This window comes from Thermothielavioides terrestris, chromosome 1 (genome assembly GCF_000226115.1).
Source record: "Thermothielavioides terrestris NRRL 8126 chromosome 1, complete sequence".
Lineage (NCBI taxonomy): Eukaryota > Fungi > Ascomycota > Sordariomycetes > Sordariales > Chaetomiaceae > Thermothielavioides > Thermothielavioides terrestris.
The window spans coordinates 7,765,866-7,778,665 of record NC_016457.1 but is presented as its reverse complement, the minus strand read 5'-3'; the positions used below and the strand labels follow the sequence as shown (position 1 = coordinate 7,778,665).

Genomic DNA, 12,800 nt, shown 5'->3' with positions numbered 1-12,800 from the left:
CGCAGCCAGCCGGAACTTGGCGGGAAGTGGCTTTTGATTGGCCAACGAGCGAGAACCTTGATCAAGGCTGAAGTTCAACCTTTGCACTCGAAACAGCGGGCAACTGCTGATGGCCGTCAATTAAACAGAAGTTTTACTGCGCAGTCTCCAACCCTTGCCAAATAACCTAACTCCTCCTTGTGCCGCACATTGTGGCGGGCTGTGTTCAGTGCCTCCAACTGTTCGTGAGCGAGATCTCCGCGACGGATCGCGCGCCGCTGGCGGCGAGATCCCGTTCCGCAACAAGCCCCTGGCCCCTGCACGTGCGAACAAGGCAAATTGGGGCGCTCTTGATGACGCGATCGGACATGGCCCGCGTTCTGGCGTGCAAGTTCTGGCGTGCAAGTCCAATCAGGACGCGTCGCCTTCAACCCTGAGCCACACCACCATTTCCGGCCCATTGGAGCGCTCCGGGCCCACAGCATGCTGTTGGTCGCCTTCGATGCGGCCCTGGGCCGCCTGCTGCAGCATTGGAAAGGTTGCCTTCTGGGCGCCATTTTTGATTCGATGGTTGCTGGTCGTGTCTGCTCTGCAGCGTGTTTCAAACTGGGCACCTCGGGAAACTTTTCTAGAAACGGGAACCTGGGGCATGGCGCGGTGCGTGTTATCGATCCTTGTTGGATGCTCAGCAGCTCCGCAAGGAACGAGCGAGATGCGTCGACTCTTAGCCATCCTTGATGAGTGCATCAAAGCTCTCATGGCTTGGCACTTGAACCTGGTCAAAGGAGCATCGCATCGCCATCCAGCGTTGGAAGCCCACGAGACGCACAGGCATCCATATGCGAACTTGTGTGGTGCCGAGTTGAGGTTGGGAAAATGCTTACCTCATTCAGAAAGTAAGCCGATCGGTCCAAGAGACGGCTCGGCTGTTTTAACAACCTAAGCCAACAATCCAGAAGTACCGCAGTACACAGTATACGCAGTACTACCGCAGTATATCAGATATCAGGGACAGGGTCCAGGGACCGGGCCCCGTTGGGGTTGCCGGAAGAACTGATCTAATCAGGCTTTTGCCACCCAAGTTTGGCCTCCTGGGTCTATTCTTGTGTTCCGGGGCTGCTCAATTGATGGGGTGAGATGTCCGTGGTTAACCCGGAGCGGAGAGTAATAAGCTTCTCATCCGGCCAGGTTTCCATGGCCAGGCGCGATGGCTGCCGATGGACGGAATGTTTTTCCTGTGTCTCAAGTTCTCCAACGGCTATTCTCCAACGGGGGCCACTCGCTCTACCGGCCAGGATGGCCAATGGCTTCGTGTTGAGAGCGCTCGGATTCTCGGGACATGGTTCATCGAGGCGGCACAGCTGGGAACCCGAACCGCGCCGAGCTCCTGACCGGGATTTCCAACGTTAGCTGATGGGCAACCTATCTTTGACTCTTCCGGGACGGACAACATGGATAAATCTGACGGCCGTCTTCGTATCGCTCGGGCAACAATCCTGACCGGGTCCGCTGCGCGGAGCGGGCAGGCTCCCTGACGAACTAGTCGTGAGCTGAATCGGGGTTTTGCTGATGCGAAGACCCGTCCTCTGCCGGGAGCCGGGGTGACCTTTCCGATCTTCTCCTAGGGCCGGCGTTTTTGCCGTCAACGATATGGGAACCGGTTCACAATTTGTCGGAACCCTGTGATACAAGGAGCAATCGATGAATCGTGCGTATTTGGGGTGAAGTGTGTGCGACGCTGGTGCCGCCCGTGAGTACCAGCTCGGCGGACGCCACGGGGCACTAGTTAGGGGATTTATTACATGTTATGAAGCTCGCCCGGCTTTGACTGAGAAGTTCAGGTTGAAGAGACGGGAGGGAATCGCGGGGAGAGCGATTCGATGTCGTACAATCGACTTCCCGAGACAGAGTTGGGGGGTTCGTTGTTCGTCGCGTCAACTTTCCAAGCGGGTGATCCTTCCCGGTTAGATAATAATAACTCGTGGTACTCAGAGGCCCGGGTTGGTAAAACCGGCTTACGGAGCTGTAGCAGAGAGGGGCGGGAACGGCAATATGTAAGCCACAGAAGCAAAGAGCATCCGGTGCTCAGCAGCCGGCAACTCCTGGGACATGAAGAACCACGCCTTGGGGAATTCGACCCGGTCGCTTGCTGGGGACCGGCCATTATCGCAAGCTGGAGCCTCAGTCACCCATGAAAGACGGGTATGAACCACAGGGGTATCAGAGCAAGCAGGTTGCCGGCCGATCGTGCAGCTGAACGCGATCACAGCAGCTTGCTTGTTCCAGGAGAACTCCGTTCTGCCTCGCCGGGGCAACCGAACCAGCCACCTCGCACCGGAGTCTCAGCATTTATTAATTGATCGATAGACGACATCACACAAGCGCGGCATCGTGCGGCATGCGGCGGAACGAGACCCCTAATTATGCGTAACGCAGCAGGATAAGACGCAGAACCGCACTGCAAGTTTCACCGTTCGTACCACATTTAGTTTGGTTGCTTCCTTGCCGTCCGGGCATGGCAATTGAGAACTTCCCCCCCAATTATCCCATGGCTCACGGCTGACCCTCGTTCGAGTGCGGAGCGGACGGATGATTGGCGGCAGTATGGTGTATGTAAGCAACGCAACCCTGAGGCGGAGATGCTGGGCACGCTTCCCCCTTACCAGGAGCAGCAGCAGGCGAGAGACAAGCATGGCAGGGGAGTCGCTTCTGCTCGCGTGACGTAGCCCGAGACAAGATGCCGCCTCGCAGAGCTGGAACGCCTCAAAGTGGGCAAACCCCCCTGCCTCGATGTCAGGTATGGGAATCATTAAATGACAAACAGGTCGTCCACTTTTGGCCCAGCTGTGTTCAGTTGGACAATGTAAGAAGTACTGCTGTTTTGTCTACAGCACCTGGGTTACGCGCGGAAGGGGGTTCACACAGAGCTCGAAAGACATTCAGCTCAAGTCGGACTCTTGGCCGTTACCGGAGACGCCCTCATGGTGTCTTGTCCTCTCCTTTCTGCAGTCGACTTCTTTCTCACAGGATATCGCTGTGGCCATCTTCCTTGCGAGGAGGGACCGAGATGCTGGGATGCTGGGGTGAGTGAAGGGGGCGACGGAACTTGGTTCGGCCTTGCGATTGGATGCTGGACTTGCTGGTTGGTTACAACGGATATCCGAAGATCTCGGGCTCTCTTCTCCTGTGGGATCCGCTAGTGGGGATAATAAATCACGTTTGATGGATAAAGCTCCGGCTGCTTGGGTGCGGGCAAGCCGATGTGAGGTTGCGACGTTCGAAAGTTCTGTTGCGGGGTAAGGTGCAAGGCCCACAAACTCATGAAGTGGGAATGTTGGTGTCGAGTCCGTCGAGAGTCTTCGCCGCCGTAGTTGAGAGGCGCCTTCAGGGCGTAATGTGCCTTGTGCTTGTGCACAAATGCCACCATCAGATGTTTGTCCCTGTTTCGGTACGACTTAATAAACCAGCCGGAAACAATATGGAAAACAGAAGAGGCCCGAGAGCGTATGGGGACAAATCGCTGGTCTCCGGGGAGGTGAGGAGGGGGTAATTCTGGCTCCGCTATTATGCGTCTCGTGAGCTTGATATAACTGAGTCCTGGTTCTACCGTGCCAGTGTGACGGCTCGCGGCGATTGTTCCGAAGCGCTGCCTTCCGTACGATGTGCTCCGGCTCTTGGCTCCCCAACGGACTGCCAGATACCCGGCGGTCTTCAGGAAAGGACAAGGAATGGACGACGTCATTTTGGAGGAAGTGGAGATGGATGCGCCGAAGAAGATCGAGAAACAGGGCTGGCTTCGGCGCTAGAAGGCTAACCGCGGCATCAAACTTGATCGGCTCCAAATGCTGCTTTTGGGGGGGCTACCATTGGCATGAGAATTTGTTTCGTGCCCCCTGGGAGTCATGCTTTGCCATGCGTGTTGCTGTCCATTGACAATGCTGGATTGTCTCGGCCCTTGGAAGGATGGATGCTGCGTGGTGGAGCGAAGGCGGGTGCCCGGATCGTTTTTCCTCCCTACAGATACGTAGCATTACTGGAGATGTGTGTAGTCAGAATTCCGAACAGTGGCATTCCGTAGGTACGGAGTGCGTGATAGTTAGATTGCTGCTCAACCTGGCACCCCAGCTCCAACAGCACGGGAGTGCGCAGGACGGGGCTGCTAGTTATTCCAAGCTTCTACAGTCGATTTGAACTTGAGAACTGCCCGCCTCGGCCGACTTTGTGCGCTACTGAAGTTGGCGCGTATGTATGGGCAATGGTACTTTGCACCGCCAGTTGGTCGTGGAAGTTACACTGCGATGCGCCTCAGGAACACGCAGCCTTGGTGTCTGGGGTGGCCCCTATTCTTGTCAGGTAGCCCGTCGGACGGCAGACGGGGCTTGTGTAATCGGGAGGTGCTCTTGCAGTTGCATGTTGGTTCGGAGGCGCTGGATGAGTGGCTGTCCCGAGTTCAAAACCTGGCTGCTTGAGCGGGCAAATTTCCTGCGGTGCGCTGACCTGAGGCTGACTGCGTATGGCATGCGCAAGCGCGCAGGAGTGGCTGCATCTCATCAAACAGGCACGGCTTGTCGAGATTGGAGGATGCGTGGATGTATGTCCATCCATGGACTGGATACCCAAGCAGCCAAGGACTGTGGACGCCTGAATTTGCATCACAGGGCCAGGCAACGCTCCGTGCAGGCGCTAGTTAGCGTCAGGCAAATTGTTCGCTCTGAGTTGCCCACTCATGAGGCGCCGATACCCGAAAGAAGCGACGATTCCAGGGCCAATCCTGGGGCTGGAAAGAGCTAGCGGGCGTCCACCTAAGCCCAGGCTCTTCCAGTTGTCAAACCAGTGACGGCCGGGGGAAGGTGCCCACAACATGCCCGCGTTGCCCAGGGTCCCTTGGATCCACGGTCCACTTCCCGTCTCCACCCCAGCAGCTGCCCAGGTGCAGTGGGCGCCCTGGCCGGAGACGACGTGTGTTGTGGTCCCAGGCTCGGTACCCTGCTTCCACCCTTTTTCCCGGCGTGCTGTGTTCAGGGTTGAGTGAATTGCTTGTTGATTGCTGGGCTTTGTCTGTCTGCCTTGTTCTGTTGTTGCTCACGTTGCCTCAATTCGCTCTCTTCCATCTTTTCTTTCTTTCCGTTGGGCGGTTTCTGCGCTCTGGAGGGCGTTGCCACGGCGGCCCGGGGTCTCGCTCTTTTAGCTTGTTTCTGGTTTCCGATTTGCGCCTTCCCGTGTCGCGTCTTGGGGGCAGCCTCTTGGGGCTTTGTTTTTCTGGCAAACGGGCAGTTGAAGGCTTGCTTTGCTTCTTCCCCAGATCAGAGCGAGGAACGTGTGTGCCCACCAGGCCTCGGCCGTGGCCTCCGTCCCATCTCGACGAACGCCGCCAATCCTCGCCAATTGCGGCCCGCCGCGAGAAGAAAAACAAAACAGCAACGGCCGGTACCTGTTGACCGACCGACGCCCCGCTGACTTGGCCGTGCCGCCTCCCTCCGTTCAACCACGAGACCACACTGCATCGCCGGCCCTGCTGTCATCCGCGTCCGCCTGCCCGTCGACACGGCGTCCTGCGTGCCTGTCCTGCACCGCCAACGGCAACCGGCACGCGGGTCGCTTCCCAGGTCGACGATCGTTCTCCAGTCGGGCGCCCCGAGCTCCAGCTGCAGCTGCACTGAACGCAAAACGCGCCTGCAGTATCCGCATTCCAACAACCCTCACCCTGTCACTCATCATTCCCTCCTCGAGAGTCCCTCCTTTCCGTAATGACCTGACGATGCAAACCACGACCCTCACGATTACCGAATATCTCCTCGCCCCTCTTTCCTCCCTCGGCTGCTTGCCGTCAACATAACCATCCGCAGCCAAGATGCAGGCCGTGCCCAGTGTAAGTGTCAAAAACAATAAGAGGAAAATATTCATTGTTGAGCCTTGGGCACGATTGCAAACCCCGGGGACGCAAACGACCCTCGTTTGGAGGGCATTGCTCCCTACAACCCGACCGCCCTGGCTCCCCGGGCTCGGCAGATGCTAACGTGTGCCTTTCTACAGCTCGTGGGAACCGGCACTGCTGCCGCCGCCGCCGCTGTTGGCCTAGTCTTTGGCCAACCCTCTGAACCCGACTTGCCGTGGGCCAGTCCCATCCAACCCATATTTCCTCCCGACTACGACGGTTTCCGAGCCCAGCCGGTCCCTCCCCGTCCCAGCACAAGCGCCGTTCCCAACTACCACCCAAACCCGTCGCCCGTGGAGGATTTCCCCTACGCCTCTTTCCGTCAGCTCGCCGATGGCCCCCCCAGTCCTCTTGCCTCGTACCCGACTGCCTCGGCGAATGTCCCGCGCCCGCTGACAGGCGTTTCGGTGTCGTCCCCGAAAGGCAATGGAAGAAGGCATAGCTTTATACGGCAATCTGACGTGGCGTTCCAGCCAATTGCCGAGAATGTCCGAGATTCAGTGTCATCTAGGGACTCTTGGATACGGCGGCTATCTCTCCGGCCTTTGTCTCAGCATGGGAGTCGAAGATCGAGCATGGGGCCTGATTCGGGGTCCATGACCTTCTCTCACGGGTCTGGCGTCCCAATGCTTGGGCAGCCACCTGTGCTCCCTTCCTCTCCCAACAAGCTTGTCAAGAGGACAACCTCGGGCCACAACTCGGGACTGGGGGGGCTGCCTCGGCGAGGCTCCAAATCACAGGTGTTGACACTCCGGAGACCTGCAACGAGTCATCAACGTTCCGCGACACTGCAACAGTTTCAACATGCAAGCGCTGTCGGAGAGCCTCTCTCGCCGGGTGTCTTACCTCCTTTGGACAACGCCAATCTCTCGCCGACTTCCCCGACATTCCCGCCTTTGACGAACCCCAGTCGGTCTGCTAGAAAGTGGGCCTCATTTTTCCATGCCCGCCGCTCGATTTCATCAAGACGAGATTCCTCTGGGTTTCCTCCAGGAAGCAGCCCACATCACGGCATATTTCCGCGGAAGAGGATGTTGTTAGGCCCGGCCCGTGTTGCCCGTGCCTACCTTATCAAGCCAGAGGACATTACGGAGATTCCCGCCCCCTTAGATGACGGCGGGACTGCGCAGGACCAGCCTACACTCGACGAGAAGCGAGAGGGTTCTCAACCCGCCAGCGAACAGACTCCTTCGACTGACTCGACGCCCGACAATCGAGCACGGAGGTCCATGTCGATGCATTTGAGCTCTGCCAGCCAGTGGATTACGAGGACCGGGAGTGTCCGGCGCCCGAGACGGAGCACCATCGACGCCAAGGGCGTCGGCGGCCGGCTTTCGTCGGACCCTGTGGCTGTGCCGCGCGACCAAGCGTACCCCCTGGCCAAATCGAGTCGCGAAGGAGTCTATCCGCCACCGGATGGTCAACAGCAACCGCAGCAATCAGCGGATTCCGAACCGATACCCGCTGACCTTCCGCGGACTCGCAAACGAAATTCTTCGTCTCCGCTGCCTCCCTCGAACGGCCTGTCCACTTTCAACATCGATGTTACGCGCGTAGGGCTTGCGACGTCGTCCATGGCGGTCCCTCCAAAGGCTTTTCATGCTCCCGTCAACTACTCGCAAGCGTCGTCCACAACTACGCACAGCCGGGGACCATCGGGCGAGCGGTCCGTGACCCTTGCCGGCTCCGATATCGAGATTCGTGATGGCATTTTCGGCGACGAAGAAGATACCGACTTCAAGAGCGACGGCATGTATGACTCTTTCCGGACAGGCGCGTCATCGGCTCGAGTGAGATCTGTCGAGACGCCACTGGAGTCTATGTTCGATGATTCCCCACCGAGCACTGCAGGCAACAGCAGGACGAAGCGGTTATCGATCCAGGAAATGCTGGGGCGCTCGTGGGACGGAGATACGAAAATCACCGAGGAGGACGAAGGCGTTCCCACGCCTATCAGGAGCGTGCACTTGGCTGAAGTAGCCGAGCTCGTTCCTTCAACTCAGGAAGAGAACGGCTTCGGGTTTCACTCGCCGCAGAAGCTGGCCTTGGTTAATCCTGACTTTGACCGATTATCATTTGACGACGATGACGATGACGATGATTGGGCACGAGACGATGAGGACACTCTTAGCAATCATCTTTCGCCGCCGAGCTCGACCAACTCCCGGCGCGTCAGCCCCACCCTGCGACATGCCCTGAAGAATATCAGTGGCAATGCCGGCCCTGGTCCGCAACGAGAAAGCCAGGGCGATCGGCCACGGAGCAACATATTCGACTGGTCCGAGCCTCTGGCTCATGACAGGTACGACGCAGATTTGCCACGCCCGAAGACGGTGCACGGGAAGCAAGAGCTGGACTTGAGAGGAGGGCGTTCTATTATCCGGAAGCCGCCCTGCGCGGCCCACGTACGGAGTCAGAGTGTCCCGGTCGTGCCCGATCCCGCAGATGGCTCGAAGCCGACGCCGAAATTCGGAACTTGGGGTTTAGGAACGAAAACTGCCAGCGAGGACTGGGACGATGACTTCGAATTTGAGGGGGATGAGGCTTTTGTCTGCCAGGCGGGAGGCAAGGACTCGGCGACTAGCTTCTCAATGGTCGTCCCAGCCTCTATCCAGGCGACGCAGCCGAGCGTGAGGGCGCATTCTGGCCAGATCCGAGAGCTATCCCTTCTGGTCAATGATCTGAAGCGGTTATGTCGCCACGGTAAAGACCTAGACATCCTCAAAGGCCCGATGGCGGCGAAGTGGGCAGAGGCGGAGAGTATCATCGCTCTGGCATCGCCTGACGAGGACGAGCCCGAAGAGGTGGCATCGACCAAGCCGTCGCAGGATTTCGATCGGTCTTTGATTGATGACCGGTTCCTGGAAGAAGGTTTTGATGGCCCTCTCCTCGACCAAGCGGACATCCCTCTGGGGATTCCAGAACCTGAAATGTCCAGGACGGCGGTGGTGCGGGAGCGGCACAGCCCTCGGCGGAGGTCCGTCTTCTCACCTGAAGACGACATCTTCGGCAACTGGCCGTTGGTCGAAGGAAGCGCGACTCCCGCAAGGCCGCGTACGCCCAGCAGGTGCTCGAGCCCCAGCAGAAACTCTGCCATCATCTCCACAGTGATCGAGGCCATGAAACAGCAGCACAAAACCGCCTCGGACCGCGTAAGGGGCCCTCCGGCCAAGACGCCCGAGGCGAAGCTCTTCTTCGACACCAACAGCCTCCACGAATTGGTCAAACGAGCCGGAAAGCTGCGAGACTCACTCTCGGACGCCGTCCGCCGGGCCGAGCTGCTCATCCAGAGCCCCGCCGGCACCCCCCGGCGCGAACGGCACGCGCGCCACCAAAACCCGGACGGCAGCCCCGCGTTTACCCGCGTGTTCGTCGATCCGGGCTCAAGCCCGCCGCGACTCCTCGCCAACAGCCACAGCACCCCTTCGATATTGAGCAGGGCGTCGGTCGAATCGTCGAGGATGCAGATGATGACTGTCAGCTAGAACGCCGTATCCGGCATGGAGCGCAACCGGCTTTCTTCACGATGAGAGCTCTCTTAATCACTTACCCCTTCAGCGAGCCGCGTTCAGCCCAAGCGCCTCGCCACTTTCCCCCCGGTTTTCTTGGCGAAATATGCGCCGAGAAACGACCCGAACTGTATATGTACAGATATTTGCCTGTCCTGCAGATGACCCGAATTGCGTCATTGATGGGCCTTGCATGGGCAAGCTTTCAGATATCACAGCGGCAGGCGAAAAGGCAACGGGAGCGAGGCACGGCCTGGCGTTCTAGTTTACCTTTTTTTTTTTTTCTTTTTCCCTTCTTTTCTTCTTTTTTTTTCCCTTCATGGAATGGCGTGCATGGCATGAAAGACGGTCATGAGAGATGGGTCAGCATCGCTGTGGTTGCGCTTACGGGTATTTGTATGGCATGACATGCTGCGCTGTTTTAGTGAACTGCAACGGAATGGCATGGGCAGTTAAAGAAAAGTGGGATGTCGGTTGGTGAGGGAGCAGACTAGAGGGGGAGAGCGAGGGAACCGGCATGTCCAAATGATGCGATGAGATGCGACGGGATGCGACGCGATGTGTTGGAAGTTGTCAGTCTGCTCGGTGGTTTGTACGGCGTTGGCTCTCTGGCGGCCCTTCCTTTTCCCCATACATTTCGGTTTCTGCTCGTCCTTCTCAGCCGGCCGCCTCGGGGCGCTTCTCCGTTTCTCCACCGTATTGGGCTTTGTGATATGATAATGGAATGGTATGGCATAGCATGGCATGGCATGGCTCGACGTGTCTGTGTGCGCGGCTGGGGCCTACTTTGTTTTCGTTTCCCAGGGTTTTTCATGAAAGCTTGTCTTGCTTTGCTTTGCTTGGTGTGTTAGGGGATACATAAAAAGTTGATTTTACCTGCTTTCCCTCCTACTGATGCGTTCCTTTTCTTCTGCCCCGAATACGATGGGTTGTTGTGATCGCCGGGGCGCCGGCGGCTGCTGCTGCTGCTGCTGGGGTTTCGTGCTGTTTTTGGTAATGGAGAAGGATACCAGGGGCGGCAAGGGAGAAGAGAGGGGGTCACCGTCGTGGCTCGTCTGTCTGGTGAGGGACGATCGGCACGGGAGGTGAACCTGCCCGCAACAACGGCAGATCAGGGACTCACTTGGAGCATGATAGGGGGGGGAAACGCTGGGATTGGGGTGAGTTGGGTGCATGGGAAAAGCTGTTTTGAATGCGCGGCGGGCTACTGGATATTCGGTCGTCCAGCCAGAGGACGCGCGGTTCCAAGCTGGATACAGCACCACATCACACACATCAGTCACGTGTTTGCATAGGGGTCTGGTTTTTAGTCCACGCCAGCGATTCAAGCATTGCACTCGACGCTGTCGACGACGAGGCAGCCTACATCAATCAACATGCGGTTTGGATGTCAGCATGGGCGATGGACGAGGTCTTCCCCAGCCTACGGCGTAGCCACGAATACGGAGACTGTGTGTGAGGCCTGATTAAAACGAGTACGCAGGCAAGCAGACAAGCAAGGAACTCAAATCTCTTCTTGAACCTACAACGGCAGAAGTTGGCATACCAAATACATTCTGTTTTTGTTCCGCTCCTAAGAAATTCGAGAACAAAGAAACACGCCGATCCCAAGCCCGGTGATATACGACCCGGGCACCCGCACTAAAGAAAATCCAAGGTAGAAAAGACACGTAAAAAAACCACAGTGATACCCCCTCCTCAATGCCCTTGGCATAGGCACTGAGGGTTACTGTGTCATCCCGGAGAGAAATCATCGCACCTGTGGTTTACTCCTTTGCACCATGAGCGAGAGCCAAAGCTTTCCAGTGGTCACGCTCCGCGGTCAGCTTCAAGATCTTCTCCTCCAGCTCCTCCAGGCGTTGTGCCTTGCGCTCGCGCGACTTGCGGGCGGCAAGGGTGTTCCGAGCACGCTTCATAGCCACAACGTCGGTCGGATCCTCCACAATGATGGGAGGCAGAGGCTTGTCACGGCGGCGCGAGCCAACGCGAGCGATCGATGACGGTCGGCTGGACGGAGGGGACGTGCCCGACGACTTGCGGCGGTGTCCTGAAGTCGACCCCGACACCTCCAGGTCATCGGACTTAGAAGCCGGCGAGGCCTCAACGCTGGCCGGCTTCTGCGACACCGCCGGTTCTGGATTCGCCTGGGGGAAGAGCGGGTACCAAGCCTCGGTGGAGCCCGTGTCAAAGTCGCCGCTGCCAAAGCTGGGCGACACATCATAGCAATCGTTGAACTCGGGCGATTCGCCGTAGATGGACGGAGAAGTGAGCGCGGTGAGAGCCGTGGAGTTGGGTGCCGACATGAACGGCTCCTGAATCAGGAGGTCCTGCGGGGACACAGTGCCCATGTTGCTTGTCGAGTTGGAAGCACTGCTGCTCACGTCGAACACGCTCGGAAGCGCGGGCGAAGAATACGCCGTCGCGGAAGCACCACCTTCGAAGGCAGTGAAGTCCTCCAAATCCAGATCTGATGCCGCGTGTGAGCCTCGCAGTGGAGCTTGCGGCCCATGCGTGGAGGGGACAAGTTTACCTTGCAGGTTCATCTTGCCTTGCGCTGCGTTACCGGTGCCTTGCAGAAACAGAGGAACGGGCGGGCGGGCAGGCCGGTTCTGGTTCGGCAGGTTCAGAGCAACTGACGAAGATGGAGCCGAAGAGGCGTAGAACTGATGCGAGGGCGTGTTCTGCGCAGGAGAGCTAAACCGATTTGCAAAAGCCGAAGAAGTCGTTTGATGCCCTGTGGCCTGGATGATGCCAGCAACGCGCTGGTTCGGCAGAGAAGGCGAGGTCGCGGCCTGCTGCGGAAAAAGCGGCTGATGACGGGGTTGCTGGTTTTGATTCACACCTCCGATGGCCAAAGGTTGCGAGACAGAGCGGTGATTAGGTTGACGGCGTGGCTTGATCGGCTGATCGAACAAGACAAAGTCCTGTTGATGAGGCGGCAGGTTGAGGTGCTGCAGTTGTTGTTGATGCGCGGATGGTGCCGGCAGGCTCGGGGAACTGGAGGGAAGCCATCTTGACTGATTTGAATCCGTGGTGAAGACTGGAAAGTCTTGGCCGGGAATGGCGGCGGTGTTGAGAGAAGAACTTGAGCGCGAGCTAGGAAGCAGGGTGCTAAAGTTCAGTTCTACCTTTTCAGGAAGAGCTGAAGCAGGCGGTTGAGTGGGGAGCTCGTTACAAATAAAGTTTGTGGAAGGAATTTTGACGACCCTGCGGGAGCAAGTCGGGAGACGATTGGGGGATGCTTTATGAGCGCATCTTGATGGCTGCCTTGGGCGTGCTCAAAATGTGTTCTGGTAAGGGAGTTTGGGGTTGGAGAAGAGAAAGAGAAGGGTAGCCAGATGTGGGCGGTGCAAGACTTTTTAATCAGGCAGCGAGCG

The 12,800-nt window shown here is 57.8% G+C and overlaps 3 protein-coding genes across 3 annotated transcripts; 1 reads left to right on the top strand and 2 right to left on the bottom strand.

The window, feature by feature from the left end:
- Positions 1-2,982: 2,982 nt before the first annotated feature.
- On the bottom strand, positions 2,983-3,831 carry THITE_2110102 (uncharacterized protein). Its single transcript, XM_003650495.1, has one exon. The coding sequence runs from the start codon at positions 3,719-3,721 to the stop codon at positions 3,176-3,178; it is 546 nt and encodes a 181-aa protein (XP_003650543.1). The 5' UTR covers positions 3,722-3,831; the 3' UTR covers positions 2,983-3,175.
- Positions 3,832-5,624: 1,793 nt separating this feature from the next.
- THITE_2110099 (uncharacterized protein) lies at positions 5,625-9,710 on the top strand. The gene is made up of 2 exons (XM_003650494.1): positions 5,625-5,848; positions 6,013-9,710. The coding sequence occupies exons 1-2, from the start codon at positions 5,831-5,833 to the stop codon at positions 9,397-9,399; spliced, it is 3,405 nt and encodes a 1,134-aa protein (XP_003650542.1). The 5' UTR covers positions 5,625-5,830; the 3' UTR covers positions 9,400-9,710.
- Positions 9,711-10,900: 1,190 nt separating this feature from the next.
- Positions 10,901-12,723, bottom strand: THITE_127608 (uncharacterized protein). Its single transcript, XM_003650493.1, has 2 exons — positions 11,954-12,723; positions 10,901-11,890 (listed from the first exon to the last, which is right to left on the bottom strand). Exons 1-2 carry the CDS (start codon positions 11,964-11,966, stop codon positions 11,190-11,192), a joined length of 714 nt encoding a protein of 237 aa, XP_003650541.1. The 5' UTR covers positions 11,967-12,723; the 3' UTR covers positions 10,901-11,189.
- Positions 12,724-12,800: the final 77 nt, after the last annotated feature.

Excerpts from the sequence above, each read along its gene's own strand:
- THITE_2110102 (XM_003650495.1), bottom strand. The coding sequence starts at position 3,721 with ATGACGTCGTCCATTCCTTGTCCTTTCCTGAAGACCGCCGGGTATCTG.